At 34.3% G+C, this 17,974-nt stretch overlaps 1 protein-coding gene across 2 annotated transcripts in view; it reads left to right on the top strand.

The window, feature by feature from the left end:
• Positions 1 to 17,974, top strand: part of LOC100368612 (ETS-related transcription factor Elf-2-like) — a 56,093-nt gene that overhangs the window by 30,141 nt on the left and 7,978 nt on the right. The window contains exons 3-6 of one of the 2 annotated variants that reach the window (XM_085497985.1): positions 701 to 875; positions 9,305 to 9,466; positions 9,869 to 9,967; positions 14,431 to 14,490. In XM_085497985.1, the coding sequence (XP_085354111.1) occupies positions 701 to 875; positions 9,305 to 9,466; positions 9,869 to 9,967; positions 14,431 to 14,490 (496 nt within the window). Of the gene's footprint in view, positions 1 to 700; positions 876 to 5,856; positions 5,976 to 9,304; positions 9,467 to 9,868; positions 9,968 to 14,430; positions 14,491 to 17,974 lie in introns of those variants that run through there. The other variant, XM_085497986.1, reaches the window with a different exon arrangement.

The following is a 17,974-nucleotide window of genomic DNA, read 5'->3' as shown; positions in this document are numbered from 1 at the left end:
GTGTATGTGTCATACAACACCAATACGTTTATAAAAATATCAATGATTCATGTATTTATATAAATATAATAATAATAATAATTAATAGTTGTTATTGAAGCCGTATTCTAAAAATAGACATAGATCAAAGTACAATAATGCATGGTTGTCATTCCATGTTAAAAACAATCAGAATAAAACACAAGAAGAAAATAACAAAAACTATAAATATATATGTCTATACATAGCACACACAACTAACTTACACAACAATCTACATTCATATAAAATATTATTTACAATAAATATTGAAAATAAATGATAAATGAATGATTTTATGAGCTGTGGTTCAAAGATTTTGTGTTTGTAGTTCATGGTTAGAAAGATTGTATGAAAGTCCATTATTTGGATACATGCAATGCAGGATTGTAATTGGGGTCATACCATGGGTTTGTAACAGCTGTTTTTTTAAAGCCTTGAAATGCACATAATTGATTCTCAGCAATAATACATGGTAGATCTTGTCTATTTGTACTGTACAGTGTAGGCGCATTAATCTGTCTGTCTGTCTGTCTGTCCTTTTGTTTCTGAGCAATTCAGCGTTTATGACAGTACAGAGATAAAATCAGAAAAAATCAGTTATATATCATTAAATATTTTTTGCTTTAGTATGCATAATTGAGATCTCATTTGCATAATTATTCTATTTTCTTTATTGTAGAGGGAAAATGGACCAGCGGTGATAGTTGAAGTGAGTCCATCAGTACCATTAACAGATCTACATCATGATGAAAGCATTCCAGACTACGGGCACGTTGCTCATGAAGTTGAAATATCGGCGGAAGATGAAAAACCAACATATACCTTCAGAAACAAATTAAAACTACAAAAGTTTGGTAAGATTGAGCTTTTGTTCATACTCTTATGTTTATTTACAAATGCTGTGAATCAGTGAGGACACCATGAAAACACTAATGATACGTAAAAGTGTATGAACAGAACCATAATTAGATTTATCTCAACTGTCAAAAGTTGATTTTCAGGGCTATCGTGGGCTTCAGGTGCCTGCATGAATCCTAGTTGTTGTGTGTTTTTCTTGTGGTCGATGAATGTAAATGTAGCTAGTGTCTGTCTGTGGTTGCTGTGATTTGTTTACAGCTGTGTAATCTACTACATTAGATATGATCAAATTGCACACACATACAATCTATATAATCAGTACATTTTCATAAATTTATTTCTATCGTATCAGTTGTGTTCAACAGGGTTAGCTTCGGCTGCTAAGATATGTGGTGGCCATTCTGACAGTCAGTGTATCAAAATAAAACTTGATGTTTATGTGAAATTTATTTCCGGCTGCATCTGAAAGAGATATGAACTGATACTAACCAATACATATTTATGAATTATTATGGCATCTCAAATTCAGCTACCTGCATATATAGCTGCTCAGTATGGCACTTTGAAAAATAGCTATAAATAGAACAACTTGAACCTTGAACCTTGAACCTTGAACCTTGGTCTGTTTTATGATATGCTTGAAGGTTTATTGTAGAAACTATATATGAAACAAAGTATACATGTACAAACAATACATGATATGTTGTTTCAGTAAATCCATTCCCTTCGTCTAAGTTCTATTTAATTCTGTGTATATTAATGAGTGCAAGACAGTCCACTAAAAATAACTGTACACAATTCAAAACAGTGACTAGACTTCCACTTAGCAGGGGTTGAATTTCCAGCCAGTCCAGGACTTTGTGAAACATAAAATTCACTAATCCTGAAAAAAAAGTCACTGGTCATGAACAATTACAGGGAATAACATTATTTTAATCAATTATGGTTTTATTTATTTCCAGTACAAACATTAATTACGAACAATGGAGAACACTATACCGATGCAAATGCGATTGATTTTTGGAGGCAATTTGCCAAATTTCTAAAAAAGAATATGTTAGTATTTCTTAACGGCTATTGATGACAATATCCATGGTTCAAAACAAAATTTTGAATCAAAAATAATGAAATTTAGTGGTCTGAGAGCTCTGCTAAGAGTAGAAATTGTTTATCCACACTGGTTAACACTACATTGAAATATGTTACTATTACATGCACTTATTAAACAATGTTTTTTTGTGGGTGATTACCATCATCTCAGAATATAACTCAATAATTTGTAATTAATCTTATATCAAACTAATTAACCATTGTTGTACAGACATGTGTAAACATGTACCAGAATAATTTGTCTGAACTTGCAGGGTCAAACTAATTAGGTTTAGAGAGGGGGGGGGGGGGGGCTCAGTAAATTTCTAATATACCCTGGTAGTTTACTTATAAGTGGCCTCTGGGCAATGACATATAAAGATTATTAATATTATGATCTATGTTATGTACATACCGCATGTAAATGGGGGGGGGGGCGCACAAAAATGAATATTTACATATTGATAGGCGCTAGTTATTAGAGATCTGCTGAAACTAGTTGTGCATTTATAGGCAAGCCTGTAAACTCAAATAATTGATATAAATGTTTGTGTTTTTAATTGCATATAGCATGTTAGTGCACTTAATATAGTAAATATAGTAAGGGAGTGCAAAAACAGACAACAAAAGAATGATTAATTAACAGTACTCAACTATAAAGCAACTGACAAGCACACTTAAAACATCGAATTTGTTCAAAAAAAAATTTCATAAGAATCCTAGCACAATATTTTTTATGACTTTTATTTATTCTGCCAAACCATGGTGGATCTTTACAGCCAGACAAAGTAATGTTTATTGTGGTGAGTCCACAGACTGGATTCATTCTGGTGTTCTTCTGACACTTTCAGGTATTTGGGGCAAAATTTCATTATAAGTAAGCTATAAGCATATTGTACACTTCATAAGGTTTTGGAAAATAATGGAAAAATATCTACACTGGAAATTAAATTAATTATTATTTAGAATAGTAATAGGTTGTATAACAATAACACATGTCACTGGCAGTGGATAAAATACTTTCATCAAAGAAGCCAATATAATGAGGATAGTTATGCCATTATCTAATTGGTTCCTGTAATCATTTTTCTCATACCACTGTTGAGTTTCAGTTTTCATGTTCTGTATCCCAATACAATATAATGTAATTATATAAATAATGAAGAGATTCAATTTTCTTGTCGATCAAACATTCCAACTCCCTATATCAACAGTGACATGTATAATGAATATGTTTCCTTCTATTTATTATGCAAATAAACCATCATCAGAAATTTGCGGAAATAGGTGATATCTATCCTTAAAAATCATTAAAATACATGGATTTAACTGAGTTGAGTTGATCCCCTTGGTGTCAAGTTAGTTAGTATAACCTGGATATCTGTAATCCCCCAAAATTGCTGGTTGCTGGTATGCATGCATCAGTTTGATTTTGTGCATGTTGTGCTAAAATACTGCACAATTTTAAAAACGCACCATTTCTTCAGGACCAGATAAATCTTTTTTTTTATTTATTAGATTAATGTACCACCGGTAGTATGATCAGCTGTTGTATTTACTGCACCATCCTGAACTCATAAAAATTACAAACTGTCAGAGAAAGAATTGGCAGAAGTTGTGTTATGTGATTGATGACTTCTTGTCAGTTTCAAACTGGTGGGTCATATGTGTATAATAATTATGTGGCAATACTTGAACAAGTTATATACTGCATTATATTAAAAATAATATTTACAATTATCAAGAAACTGTTTGTTCTCATTTTCCAGGTAATTATGATCTCATGCATTCATAGTCATGTGATCTATGGGTTGCCTTGGTAACCTAAAATGCCAATATTTTAAGAGACTGTGATGCAAAAATTATACGACAAATACTAGTATTGCGTTTGTGCAGATTGTATGCATTTGTGTACAGGTATGATTTTGTGGCAATTATTTATTGAGTATAATTACATATAAATTTACTACATTGTTTAGGCTTGTGTATTGTCACGGTGAATATTTCAGTTTGGCACTGTGATTAGCCTATTTATCTATATATACACATCTGATTTAACAGTTGAACTCTTGAATTATTTGTCGTCGTCGATGAGCACAGGGCGCCACTTGGTAAAAAATATCCCTGCAAATTTAGAAACAAACAATAGTCTAAGATGAATTAAAGAGTGTGTCCCATAATTCCATGGTGCAATCCCAGGATCTTGTAAAGTAACTTTGGACAATTACCGTAACATTAAGTACAATATAGTGTTATGCAATCATTATATACTGTAGAATACTTTATTTTCGCTTGGAATTTATTTTCGCTATTTTCGCTGGAGGGATGATTCCGTGAAAATAAAATCCAGCGAATATACTTTTTTTCCTATATTTCACATTAAACTCATCAAAAATCAGTGAAAATAAATTCCATACAAAACGCCCAAAAAGCCTTTTCAGCGAAAATTAATTCCAGCGAAAATAAAGTATTCCACAGTATGTAAATGAACACATTATTTAATTCAAAATGCTGAGTCTGTTGGAATTACCAGGGTATCAAGCTGCACATAGTTTTGTTTATTTTTCAGAACCGTTATTGTCAGTTTCTTCCCTATTTCACCTATGAAACTGATGTCTAAATATTAGAAAAAGTGACTGAATGCATACATTGAAGTCTTATTATGTAAAAAAAAGTTTGATAACTTTCTTCAAAATACCATACATACATTTTCAACAGACTCAGCAATAATTTTTCATACTGCCATTTTGGAATTTATATTTTAAATTTGGTTTTCTCATATGAAAGTTTGTTAGTGTTAAATAAAATGAAGATAGTTCAATATTATGTAATGTAAAGTTTTTGATATGCAAATTAGGCATGACATTTATGCAAATCCACAGGGCAATAAAAGTAAAGAAATAACAAAAACATAAAATCAGCTGTGGCAGTCAAAAGACATGGAAAGGTCATTATTGTAAATTTAAAATACATTGATATTACAGAGAAAAAAGTCGTACTTGATTTCATTATTCAGGTATTTATTTATATATAGCTTCTACAGCTTAAATCAGGCAGGTGAGAGCAAAAAATAATGACCACAGGTTTATGAAAAAACAGGAAACCTTGTGACCTTGATATGAGAAGGGAATACAGGTAGGTCAATGAACTCGCTCAATACCTGATCCGAGTGTTGTCATGGTTACCCATCACTGATTTTGCAAATATTTTCTAATCAATTCCATATAAATATCAAGAAATTATTATAATATATTTAAAATAATTAAAATGTTAGTTTTGTGTTTTTGTCATTTGGCTATTCTGTGAAATGGTTTTAAATGTTTGATTATTAAAAATGACGACTTTACTTGATCCAACTGCTGAACGTGAACTCAAAATCAAAATTTGCTACACGACCTGATATGAACTGCGGCTCAGCACGAACAGTTGAATTAGTGTAACATTCCGAGGTACACAAACGGGACCGATGAAGGTGTTCACAACGATGATGCAAAACTCATTCGATGAAATTTAAAATTGAGGAATACATTATATTTATGATTTGAAATACAATATTTCAATGCATTGATGGATCTTATGTAGCGGTCCGTGACAGAACCTATGGAACTACGTTCAGGAAGTAAAAAATAGGGAAAATTTTCTCCTTCTTGACAACTGAATCGTGATTGGCTGACGTGTTTTGTTAAAAATTAATTATCATGTGTTTATATGTATTTATGACTTAGTGCATGGCGAAAAATTAACCAACCTTGTCTTCAGTAATACAATTTTAACTATTTTACAAACAAATTGCGTGTTTGTTAAATGAAAAAATAGCCTGTAAACAAAGACGTGTGTGTGACCTTCGACCAATCAACAACTGCGTTATAAAACGTACTCCAACTATGCAAATTATTTCCGGCTTTTTCACTCGCGGTGTAATACGACAGCTACCAAGTTTCCAGGAGCAAAAATGGCATCGAGTCCTGAGAGTGGCAAAAAGAGTTTGGATTTACTTCTTGAAGCTGGTATGTCGTATTCTATGTGCTATTTACGATCGTGTTCTTATTTTCTGAACTATTATTAGCGCTCACGCGAAATTTGTAGCCATTTGGTCCTGAGGATTTTGATTAATTCGCGCCGAAATAGGAAACCAGGAAGTGTTTTGATGGCGCGGTATGTGTTGTCCATGTGCTTCGCTTCCTGATTGCGGAGCGACTAATTTCGTCGAAATACCTTTCTCATGTTGTGTGGAAACATCACAGTCATATAAACGACATTCCGAGCATTTTGTAGACGTATGGTTTGTGTATATTTGTCGTCGATTCACTCCTTTAAAAACAGCTAAAATACGAACCAGGAAGTACGTCTTCCTGTTTTTATCGTCAACCGCGTTGCTCGCCGATGTTGTTTTCACTGACTTCGCGCTCTGTCAACACTAGATTTGCCGGATCAGAGTTTAAGATTTTCGTTCTCGTGGGACAAAAATAATGAGTGATAGTTATAATAACTGTATCCCATACTATTTATATGGGAAAACTGTATGATGTAACGTTATTTTTAGCAGAAATGCTCGGATGCCGATAGTTGTACGGCTGTCAGTGCCCTATCACGCACGTACATTGGACGGCGTGAAATACCGGAAGGGAATTTAGCAACGAATTTTCCCAAAGAATCAAGAGAGGATACTCGATTTTGGTGCATTAATTTGGGCCACTACTAGCCGAAGGAGAAATCTGTAATACATCTCGAAAGTTCTGAATCAAAATCACGGCGCTAAATCATCTATTTTTGTTGATTTTTTTCTTTGCACATTTGACGATACGGTTTACCGTGCGAGAGTTTAAAGTCTCAATAAAAAGCAAAATCATGAATAAATTATTTATCAGTAATGCAGATTTTGAATTTAAACTAACTACATGTTTTTAAAACTCCCAAATTAAATTTATGTTTTGTGAATTTAGGGTGAATTTTAAAATCATGTTTTGACAAGACTTCATGGCCACTTGCTAGTTTTTGGTAAACTTGTATCTGTTTATTCTGTTAATTGGAGAACAATTACTCTAGTGATTAACATTATGATGGTGTGAAATAGATTGAATAAATTATAGTGCACCAGATACAAGTTGTAGTATTTTGTAAAGTGAAACTGGGGCGATTAGTATTAGTAGAGTGTTATTTGCAAAGGTCAAACAACTAACTTCTTGTTTTACCAATCAACATTGTTACCATGCAATGGCAATGTGTCACACATTTAAAAATATATGATCAAATATTTTTTTTTTATAACAAATCTTGTACTTTTATTTTTTAATCTTAAAACAAAAAGTTGCCTTTTACTTTTGTACTGTAAACTTTGGTGGTGCTTTATACCAGTCTGTAACTTTCACGAATCGGTGTTAAGCTTGTTGCCAAGGTTATTTTTGTGGGGCTTTTCATCCTAGGTTACGAAGATAATTGTGTAAGAGAGGTAGTTTAAATATTGTTTTTGATCTAAACTCATTGCTAGTGATACTAAAGTGTTTACAGGGCAATCTATACCATATATAGCTGTGCATTCCTCTGTTTAACCAATGGTAAAAGATGGAATATTCCATGATTAATGTGGGGTGGGTCAGGTTCAGTTAATTTTTACTTTCATAGAAGCCCTCCAACTGAGTTGTATATTTTTAGCTGAGTTTCATAATCAGGAGATCTGTGTTTAGGGTGACATTTTCTTGACCTTTTAATGCGTTGCGTGGAATTTGTCTTGAATTTTTTTTTTCTGAGCTTGATTTCCTGCGAGTAAACTGATTAAAATATGTCCATGGTGTGATTAGATTTTCGCTGACTTTTCTGTAAGCCAAGTTGTACCAGTTCAATAATTCATGGTGTTCCAGGCGAGACATTCTAGTCAGAGTAATTGTGTTACTTTCTTTTTGCTGTTTTCAAAACTGACAGTTATTTTGGAAAATATTTTTGGAAATTTATATTACACATATCTGTAAACAATGTCACTTACAGATGTAACATTTCAGAACTTATCTCTGTCATTCTTTCATAGCCAACAAATTATCGGTCAGTGGTAAATAATTCAATTCCTGCCTGAATAGGTTGAACACCGAAAAGGTATTTACCCTATGTAGTAACCACAACAGTCCAACGGTTGACAAAAATTGCATGTTTAATTGTTATTATAACAGGAAAGTGTTTCTACAGCGCTAAATTTTTTTTTCATACTGTGTGAATAGTTTCTTGCAATTGAGATGTGTTTACAAAATCATCAAGTTCGTAAGTGATTGATCGCTAAAACAATTCCATGAAACTGCCATTTTTATTTACTTTACCGTATTGAAAAAAAAATCACCATGACATGACTTAAGCCAACCAGATCCCTTATTTCATGTACATTTTAGTCCCAAACAGTGAGTGTTGTAAAATGCGCTGTCTGTGTGGATTGTGGGCTTTGTACATATAAAGTCACAGGAGAGACAGTTTTACAATAAATTTTTGCTTCATTAATGAGCTGAAAATGTTTATTCAGGAATCAAATTATAGTTTGCTAGTGTGTCATTCACTTATTGTTTTGTTTGCGATGGCTGGAATCCCAAGATAGAAGATTTGTCAGAATTTAGCACATGGATGTTACTTCATAATCCTTTAGTTTGATGGGCAGTAGAGTTGAGTGTTGTATGGTATATTGAAACCTGTACAAAAGACATAAAGACATTAATGACCTTTAAAAAGTAAAGGTGTGTTTTCAACAAGGCTATTCATTCATCTCGAAGTTACAACCAACTAACAATAAAATCCCATTTCAATGTTTACTGCAGAAATGTACACTCCCCTCTATTAATTATTGGCCTGACCTACACAAGGAAATTATGAACTTGCATCTTAGTTTTGGTGAGGTAACAGGAAATGTTGGCAGACTGATGAAGTGATCTTAAACATATGCGCTATATCCAAGATACCAGAAGTGTTGCTAAAACCTAAACCCGCATTATGAATGTTATTTTATTTTGGTATATCACTGCATCTGGATATTCAGCTTTTTGTAGGAAATAGTGTAATGCATGGTTTGTGTATTGTAATAGGTTATCAGTAGGTCAAGTGTCAGTGTAATCAGTGTGATAAATTATTTCTGCTTCCCATTCATGTATATCTACTGATGGATGTTCTTTTGTTTAACCCTTAATCAAAATCGATGTTGTTCCAAAAATAAAGAACTCACTTACTTCACTTGATTTACATGTGTAAATATTTTGTGGAAATATAACACAAAAAAGCACATCCGGGGAGAGAGTGCCCTATTTCCAAATACTAACACTGATAGTAAGATATTGCATATTTATTTCTGATTCTCTTTTTTTTTTAGCTTCCGCCTGTGACAGCAAAGAGCAAAAATATATCCGAGAACAACAAGAAATCAATGAAAATGAGAACAACAATGAGAAGGGAACAATATTAGCAGCACAGGCTTTGTTAGATATCTCACCTACGACCAATGGCGAAGACAAATTATTTCCGCACCACCAAGGTATGTCTAGGATAAGTTGTTGAGCTAAAGCAGACATGCTTAGCAACAACATTGCCTCATGTTATGCTTTCTTATATCAGTGAAAATAAATTCCATACAAAACTTCCAACAAGCCTGAATTCCAGCTAAAATAAAGTCTTTTACAGTACTCAGTAATGTTGTTATTTTATAGATGCTGGCGGTACTGTATTCGCTTTATACGTATATGTAAAGTATATACGCTATGCGGAGGTGTGTTTATTGGCAAACTAAGTCATGTCTTGATGGTCTACTTTTCAATGAGTTCACTGTTCTAATAGAATAAATATGATACAGTGATGAGCTTACCTCCCTGTCGTGTTGTCAATTGGATTATCAGTGGTATATTTCTCAATAAAGTAAATTAATAATAATTGTTTGCAGGTTCAGCGACGTCAAGTCCGGCTGACAGTGGAGTGTCAACGGAAGGTGAACAGATGATAACTATCACAGAGATATGTGATGACAAAAGTAAATTAAAATGTAAGAATCATAATGTAATACAATTCTGTGAATTTTGATGTCATTTTACACACTTTTGATCATTAAATATCCCATTGCTGACTTCTAATTTAGCAGTACAAGATATAATACATTTTGTCCAGCCTACCTGATCAACCATATGATATGGTATTCAGTTAGAGCTATATTATCGTTATGCCATATCTGTCTCGTGTGCTTCAACTTGTCTCTTTATATAATAATGGAGAAAATTGATGGATTGTGTTGATGTTGGGGAGAGGGAGGGGGGGTTTATCTACCAAGATTTTTTGTAGTGCACACTTGTTTGAAGTATGGAGAACTGTACCTATGATATTTGATGAAATAAACTTGCTGCTAAATACTGAAATCTTCCAATAATTATGATTGCAGATGCATGTTCTTAGTGTTTTAAGGTAGCAGGATAGTTTTTTTGCATGAAAAATGTAAACACCTATAATCGGAATAAATTTTACAAGAAACCATACAATCTATATATGTTTGGAAAGCTCTTGACTTATATTTTCCTATTAATATTTTGCAAACATTGTGTTTGTTTTAGCGTCACGTGATTCTGAAAATCGGCGGGGCTGATAATTTAACTAACGTGAATAAAATTTTAATTGTCATCTCTACAGTCATTCATGCAATCAAAAACTTTACACTGTTTTGAAGCAAAGGTCATACAGTTTAAATCCGTATTTAAATTTTTTGCATTAAGTTTTTTTCAAGCACGTTTTTTGGTGTTAAAGTTAGAGTATACCGGTGGTTTGCGCGAGGTTTGTGAAAACACGCAATAGAATTTTGCGATATGAAGCCAACATATCCAAGAGTAAGAAAAGCTAAACGGCGACATCGTAGCGCTATTCACTGAAACGCCATTTAAAATTAGGTCAACGGTAATTGCCAGAAACCGAACACCGAGAAATCGGCACTTTTATGATTTCAAACTTCAATCAACGTTAACTCCCGTTTTAGCAGCAAAATTTACAGCTAATTGTAAATGAAATGCTTTGAAAGTTGTTTTCGAGAAAAATCATGAACCGACATTTATATCTGTGAAAAACTGTTTTTTGGCCGTTTTCTTTCACGCTATGGAGTTTTGTGACGGTCTGTGCTGATAACGAACGGTGACGTCATTCATTAAAGCTTTGATTATGCAAAGTGGGCGGTTCTGTTTGCGAGTAACAGACAATACAGACACTACACTTGGCAGTTGATGTGTTTGCAAATACAGTGTATTTATTTTTGGGCCGTTGTGTTTGTAAACTTATTAGTTCAAGCATGCCGCGAGTTTTGGAGTCTCCTGGAGGCAGCTCGTACATACTGGCGAAAGGGCGAACCCGTTACTGGTTGAGGTAACCCCTAATAGCTTGACAGTTTCACCAGAGCGTGCCGTCCCTTTCCAATCGCTCGCATTCCAATGGCAGCTTTTCTATTTATTTCGAAAACTGCTCCCTTTTTTCGGGATGACGGGAAGCTAGGCTGGCTCAGTTTTGATCGAATACAACCTCCTTGCATGCAAAGAAATTCAAACTGACTGCCTAGACCGTGACGCCTGCGCTCCACTATTGAGATATTGTCTACTTTGCAAAATTGACAAATCTCTTTTTCTAGGGCGCCATTCAACAGTGACATGTCAACGAGTCGAATCTCGCCGTCTTCAAACGATCGGCCGTGACATTCACACTCACTTTCTTCTTCTACGTCGGAAGGTAACAATATTTCCCTGCGAGATACAGACATCTCTCAAACGTTTTAAACAGGAGTATCACCCACTATATCGAAGTCTGATTCATCGGACTCTCAGTGTCACGGTAAAACTTTCTTCGTCCTCTTCATGGCTGACACTGGTTTTGCCGAAGAAATCCGTTCTGTACAACCCAGCATCGTCTCTTTCAACATCTTTTTGACAGGAGTGATCATTCTTTTGACGTTTTTCTTCTTTCTTCCTCGCTTTCTTTTTCTTGGAAATTTTCGCGTGCTTACTATCTCGTCCATAATTAGTGAATGTCAACTAAACTAAAGAATTACTGACAACCCTCCTATTTTGCACATTAATGAAGGAAGCTGCCCTGTTTTTTAATTGGTGTGAATAGAATAATTGTAAAATGTGACCCAGTGATGTATGCCGGCATGTAGCATTTCCTGTGCTATTAAAAATCAAATCCCGCAAAACAAATCCTGTGCATTTTGTTCGCATGAGTACATTACATAAAACAACCAAGTATTTATCAGACAGATTTATTACATGTAACATAATTTACGAATTTAGAAAAACCTAAGCATGCAGTATACTTGGTGAAAACTCCTCTGAAAAATGGATTATATAAACCAGGTCCCAGCATATTCTTATCATTGATCAACCTTTACATGTAGTTTGTGGCCTGTTATCAGAATGTTCATGCAATGCATAGCCACCACAGATGGCCGTATTTTATGGTTTGCAACCATATTTTGTAAAAGGGAGCCCCCTCCCAATGTAACTGCATTAACCCCGTGTTCAGACACCTTTCAATGGCAAAGCCAAGAAAAAATATTACAGAAATTTATTGTAAGTTTTTATTCTGTTAACATATACAGTAAAACCTGTCAAAACCGACCCCTGGATAAACCGACCTACTGTCAGAACCGACCGATTTATGTAGTCCCGAAATTTCTCCATAGACGCCTATGTTAAAACAACCTGTGAAATCCGACCACTGTCTACTCCGAACACCGACCGCATTGATCGGCCCCAAGTCCAATATTCACACTGAATACATCGACCATCCGACCAGTTGCACCACGTCCGCTGTCTAGTAATCCGGTCTGCCCGACCTAAAAAGTGTGCATTGTGTTGAATTTACCGTGAACGTCACAGAAACAATATCAAATCTCACACTACAAGTAACGTCCCGTGTAAAACAATAGCAACTGATTAAGTTTTTCACACCACACGCCATCGCATCGCGTGATGTCTGGACAGTGTAATGACCCCGGATATAAACAAATGATCGGGGTCATCAACTTCAATTGCGGTGAAGCACACTGCATTATCACTTCTTCAACGATCAAAACATTGAGTTTTCTTCTTTCCATAACGATTCTGATCGACAATTTTGTGTTTTCGAATGTTTCCGTAAAGGGGGCTTCAAGATTGAAATTTATGATGACGAAGAAGCAGACGATGACAAAGAATTCGGAAACCTTATTTAGCATGTTGCAGAGCCGCAAACACAGTGTAGCGTTGTAGAATACCTCCACTTTGATGAACGTATACCGACTGAAGCAATGTATGACGGCGAGTGGGAGCAACAGATTGTTGAGAATTTTATTGCAGACAAAGAAAACCATGAATCTACAGACAACGATGACAACGACAGTCAAATTATTGACCCCCACGATGACCGTGACTTGACGCATGGCGATGTGCTAGACATGTTGACAAGATTACAAAACTTCGCAATAAACAAAGACTCCAGCTACTTGACAGATATCCAAAATTTCATAATTCGAACGAACAAAATCATAGAAAAAAGATGTTCTTTAAAGCGGTGAAAAATTGATGATTTTTTTACATCGTAATTTGATTCATTGACTTAACAGCATAATCAACTGTCTGCATAAATTATATTAATTACATGTAGCTCACGTGAACTTACGTTGTGATGTCATTCAAAATGGACGCCTTCAGTTACGATACGCGATACTTACCCGATCTGTTCCAACAGTTATTTTAATGTTTATTGATTTCATGTACATACCATAATATTCTTGTCTTGTTTGGTAAATTATTTTATTGAAACAATACAATAAATGTAAATACATGTATAATCACCGGAGGCAAACTCCGGTGTCTTTCATTTGTCCCGTGTTTACAGCACATGTAATTGTTGTTTCAATCAAAGTTATGCCCACCCTGAATAAACCGACTCCCTCTGAAAACCGACCATAGATCCCAGTCCCAGTCATGGTCGGTTTTGACAGGTTTTACTGTAATTACATTGAAGTGGTACATTCATGTACTTTTTTGTTTATTCAAAATTTGTTGTTTCAAAAGCGATTGTTTTGTCTTTGCTGTACTTCCTGTCTAGAAAGGCAGCAGTGCACACATCTTACCAGCTGTGTGTAAACTACAAACAGATATCTTATCAGTTGTTTGTAAATAGCAAATAAAGAAAGTGGCCCAACTTAAAACTATTTACCCTCAGTTCAGTTATGTTTGTAAACCATGCATATTAATGAGATGCACTAGTTGGGTGTACACTGGATAAACAAAAACTTGGCCATTTGTTTGCACACAAGAAAAAAATCAGTTTACTTGTACAAGATATTTTTTTTTTCAATAAAATAAATACACCAATGTATGTAGCATGCCTTAGGGAGCTATTCATGTGATTTTCAAAAAAAAATGTGACAAGTGTCCAAAAAACTATTCTGCTACCTTAAACATGATCTTATTTATATTTTTCTTTTCTTTTCAGCTTTGTTAAATGTACCTTTTATCCCACCATGTGCGACACCTCAGGTTGCTATGAGGCCAGGTAAGATATTTGTTGAATTTCCTCACTAGAAGTTTTCATAGTGAGACTGATCAGTCTCAGGATTACAGCCATGGTCTGTATTATTTGCATATTGGTTTTTGACTCCCATGTGCGAAGCACAAAATGGGAGTCTTTGCAGTTAGTGTGTCTGTATGTGTGTATGTGTGTATGTGTGTATGTGTGTATGTGTGTATGTGTGTGTGTGTGTATGTGTGTCCGACTGTTCCACTGCTATCTCAAGAACCATACATCGGTTTTTGATGAAACTTGGTGCATAGATGCTCTGGGCCAATGCGCAGATTTGATTAGGTTTTGGTAAAAATCCATGCTCGTTAATTACCTAATTTGCATGATAATTAGCTAATTTTTAGCTGTTCTATGACTGTTCCACTGATATCTAAAGAACCACTCATTGGATTTTGATGAAACTTGGTACATAGATGCTCTGAACATATGCGAAGATTTGATTAATTTTTGGTAAAAATCTGTGCATATTAATTACCTAATTTGCATGATAATTATCTATTTTTTAGTGGTTCCATGACTGTTCCACTGATATCTAAACAACCACTCATTGGATTTTGATGAAACTTGGTACATAGATGCTCTGAACTAATGCTAGGTTTTGATTAGTTTTTGGTAATAATCCGTGGATACTAATTACCTAATTTGCATAATGATTAGTCAATTTTCGGTTTTTCCACTGATATCTCAAGTACTAATCATCACATTTCAATGAAACTTGGTACATAGATGTCATACGACACTGCACAGACCTGATAGTTTTTATGGTAATATCATTACATATTAATTACCTAATTTGCATAATTAATTAATTTTCAGCATTTGATATAAGTAGTTAGCATTACATTTCAATGAAACTTGGTACTTACATATTCAAGGACTATGCAGAGATTGAATGTTTTCGATAAATATTTGTGCATATTAATCACCTAATTTGCATAATTAGTTAATTTTCAGCTTTTCCACGGGTATCTCAAGTACTAATCATCGCATTTCAATGAAACTTGGTACATAGATCCTTTAGGACTATGCAGAGTCCTGATTAGTTTTAGGGTAAATAATTGTGCATATTAATTACCTAATTTGCATAATTAATTTTCAGCTTTTCTACTGATATCTAAAGTACTAATCATCACATTTCAATGAATCTAGAATTATGCAGACCCAATTAGTTTCCGGTAAATATCTGTGCATATTAATCACCTAATTTGCATAATTAACCAACTTTCACACTGATATCTCAGGTACTATACATCACATATCAATGAATGTACATGGATGCTGTAGGACAATAGACAGACCTGAATAATTGTGGGTTAAAATCTGTACATATTAATTACCTAATTTGCATAATTAACCAATTTTAAGCTTTCACACTGATATCTAAAGTACCGTAAAAACTCCAAAATTTCGACCGGTTTTAAATAATTGGTGTTAGAAATGTGACGTGTTTTTAGAGTCAAAATTAAGGTGCATTTTCGGACGGTCGAATTTTTCAGAATAGAAATCAGCAAAAAAAAATGGGGATGATAGACAGTGTGCTTCATTAGTTTTTAAAAAATGCAATGTCCGTCAATTGACGTAAACTTCCTCATGTTTCACGGTAAAAGCAAAGGTCGTGGCCGAGTTGTAACTCAAAATCTAAACAAAGTCATCAATCAGTGAGTATTATGACAAGCAAAACAAAACATCAAGACGCGGAGAAGAGGTCAGCACAAAACTAATAGGTCAAAAGACAAAGCTGTCTCGCACTACCTAGGAAAACTTGCGAATGTTCGAAGTACAGGTACCCATTGGACAAAAGATACATGGAAGTTTAGCAAACGATCTCCCCGACCCAGTGCAATGTATCCGGTTAGAATCAAAGCTCACGTGTCCCTTATTTGAGGGACCAAATTCTGCCGTAAATTCGCCCTTGGATTAAAAAATAAAATGGGATTTAAGAAAATAAAATGGGACTTTTAAGGTGTATTTTGGCGTCATTTTTCGGACATTTCAATCAATCCTGCCGGCTAAAATAGAGTCTAAGTTTTACCGTAGTCATTGACGTCTGTCTATTCAAGAGTACACGTGTATGATTTTTATCGTGACTAGTGTGAGCGGGTAAGCTTCCTTTCGAGAATGAGCTGTTATCACTGTGAACAATGTTAAATTATTCTTCAGATGACCAGTTTATTTTTTAAAAACAACTAATTTTTTTATTTAAAAAAAATCATGCCGTTTTCGCATCAAAATCCAAGCCAAAATATCGTACTACAACATCAATTTCTTCCGCATTGCGTTCAATAACATTAACATATTTAAATAAGCTATGGTAATTTGAACACGTTGGCATCATCCAGCTTTTTGATTGGTTAATTAGCTATTTGACCTATTTGACCTAAGAGAACATGGCGGATATCCTACAGCATCAAACGTTTATGCGAGACCGGAATCATTCGCTTACGATGAAACTAAGTTGACTTTTATTTGTATTTCATAACCATTCAACAAATTTATTTTGTGTACATTATTATAATCACTACTGAGTACAGTAATAATCAACAATTCAGAAACGCAGCATGCCGAGATTTTTGTGTTCGTTTTTATTTGAAACTTCGTTTATTTAGAATATATTTTCGTTACCAATAAAATAAAAATCTCTCAGTCAATCAGAAACCCGGATTCATGCCTTTGAGGAAGGTCCCGTTTGAACGCTCACATCGTTTTTTTTTTCGTTTGGGGGAAAACTAAAACTGGTCGCAATTTTCGAATAAGAATGAGTCGGCAATTTTTAGTGGAGTCGAAAATTTGGAGGTAAATAAAACACCGAAACCCGGCAAATAAATAGGCGATCGAATTTTTAGAGGGGTCGAAATTTTGGAGTTTTCACGGTACTAATTATTCCATTTCAATGAAACTTTGCTCTAGGACAATGTACAAACCTAATTAGTTTGGGGTAAAAATCTGTTCATATTAATTCCCTAATAAGCATAATAATTCATAATTTTTTGGTTCTAATCACATTTCAATTAAACTTGGAGACATAGATTTTCTGTTACATTGTGCAGACCTCATTAGTTTTACACTCAAATCTGGTCATATTAATTTTCTGATTTGCATAATTAGTTTTCAGCTAAGTAATTTCGAATTATATTTAATGTGTCTCCAATACTCTCAGCACATGGGAGTTCTTTCTAAGCTTTCTTTGATTATTTCATTGTCACCCATTTGTAATTTTCACCAGTTACATAATCTACTGTCGGGCTAAATTTGGGAACATGATTCTTTACTGTCATTTGGTTGTGAAATAGTCAACCATTTTATTACCTGTGTATATTGCTTGCCAAGGACTGTAACTCGCATATTTTAGTGAATTCAATAAAAAATATCCAGAATTTCGTAGCAGTGTGCTATTTACTGGGGTTTACAAGACAAGAAGCCACAATAACTTCAATCAAATTTCCAGATTTCATCATGA

This window comes from Saccoglossus kowalevskii, chromosome 4 (assembly GCF_978046115.1).
Source record: "Saccoglossus kowalevskii chromosome 4, keSacKowa6.1, whole genome shotgun sequence".
NCBI lineage: Eukaryota > Metazoa > Hemichordata > Enteropneusta > Harrimaniidae > Saccoglossus > Saccoglossus kowalevskii.
This window is presented reverse-complemented; position numbering and strand designations above follow the sequence as displayed.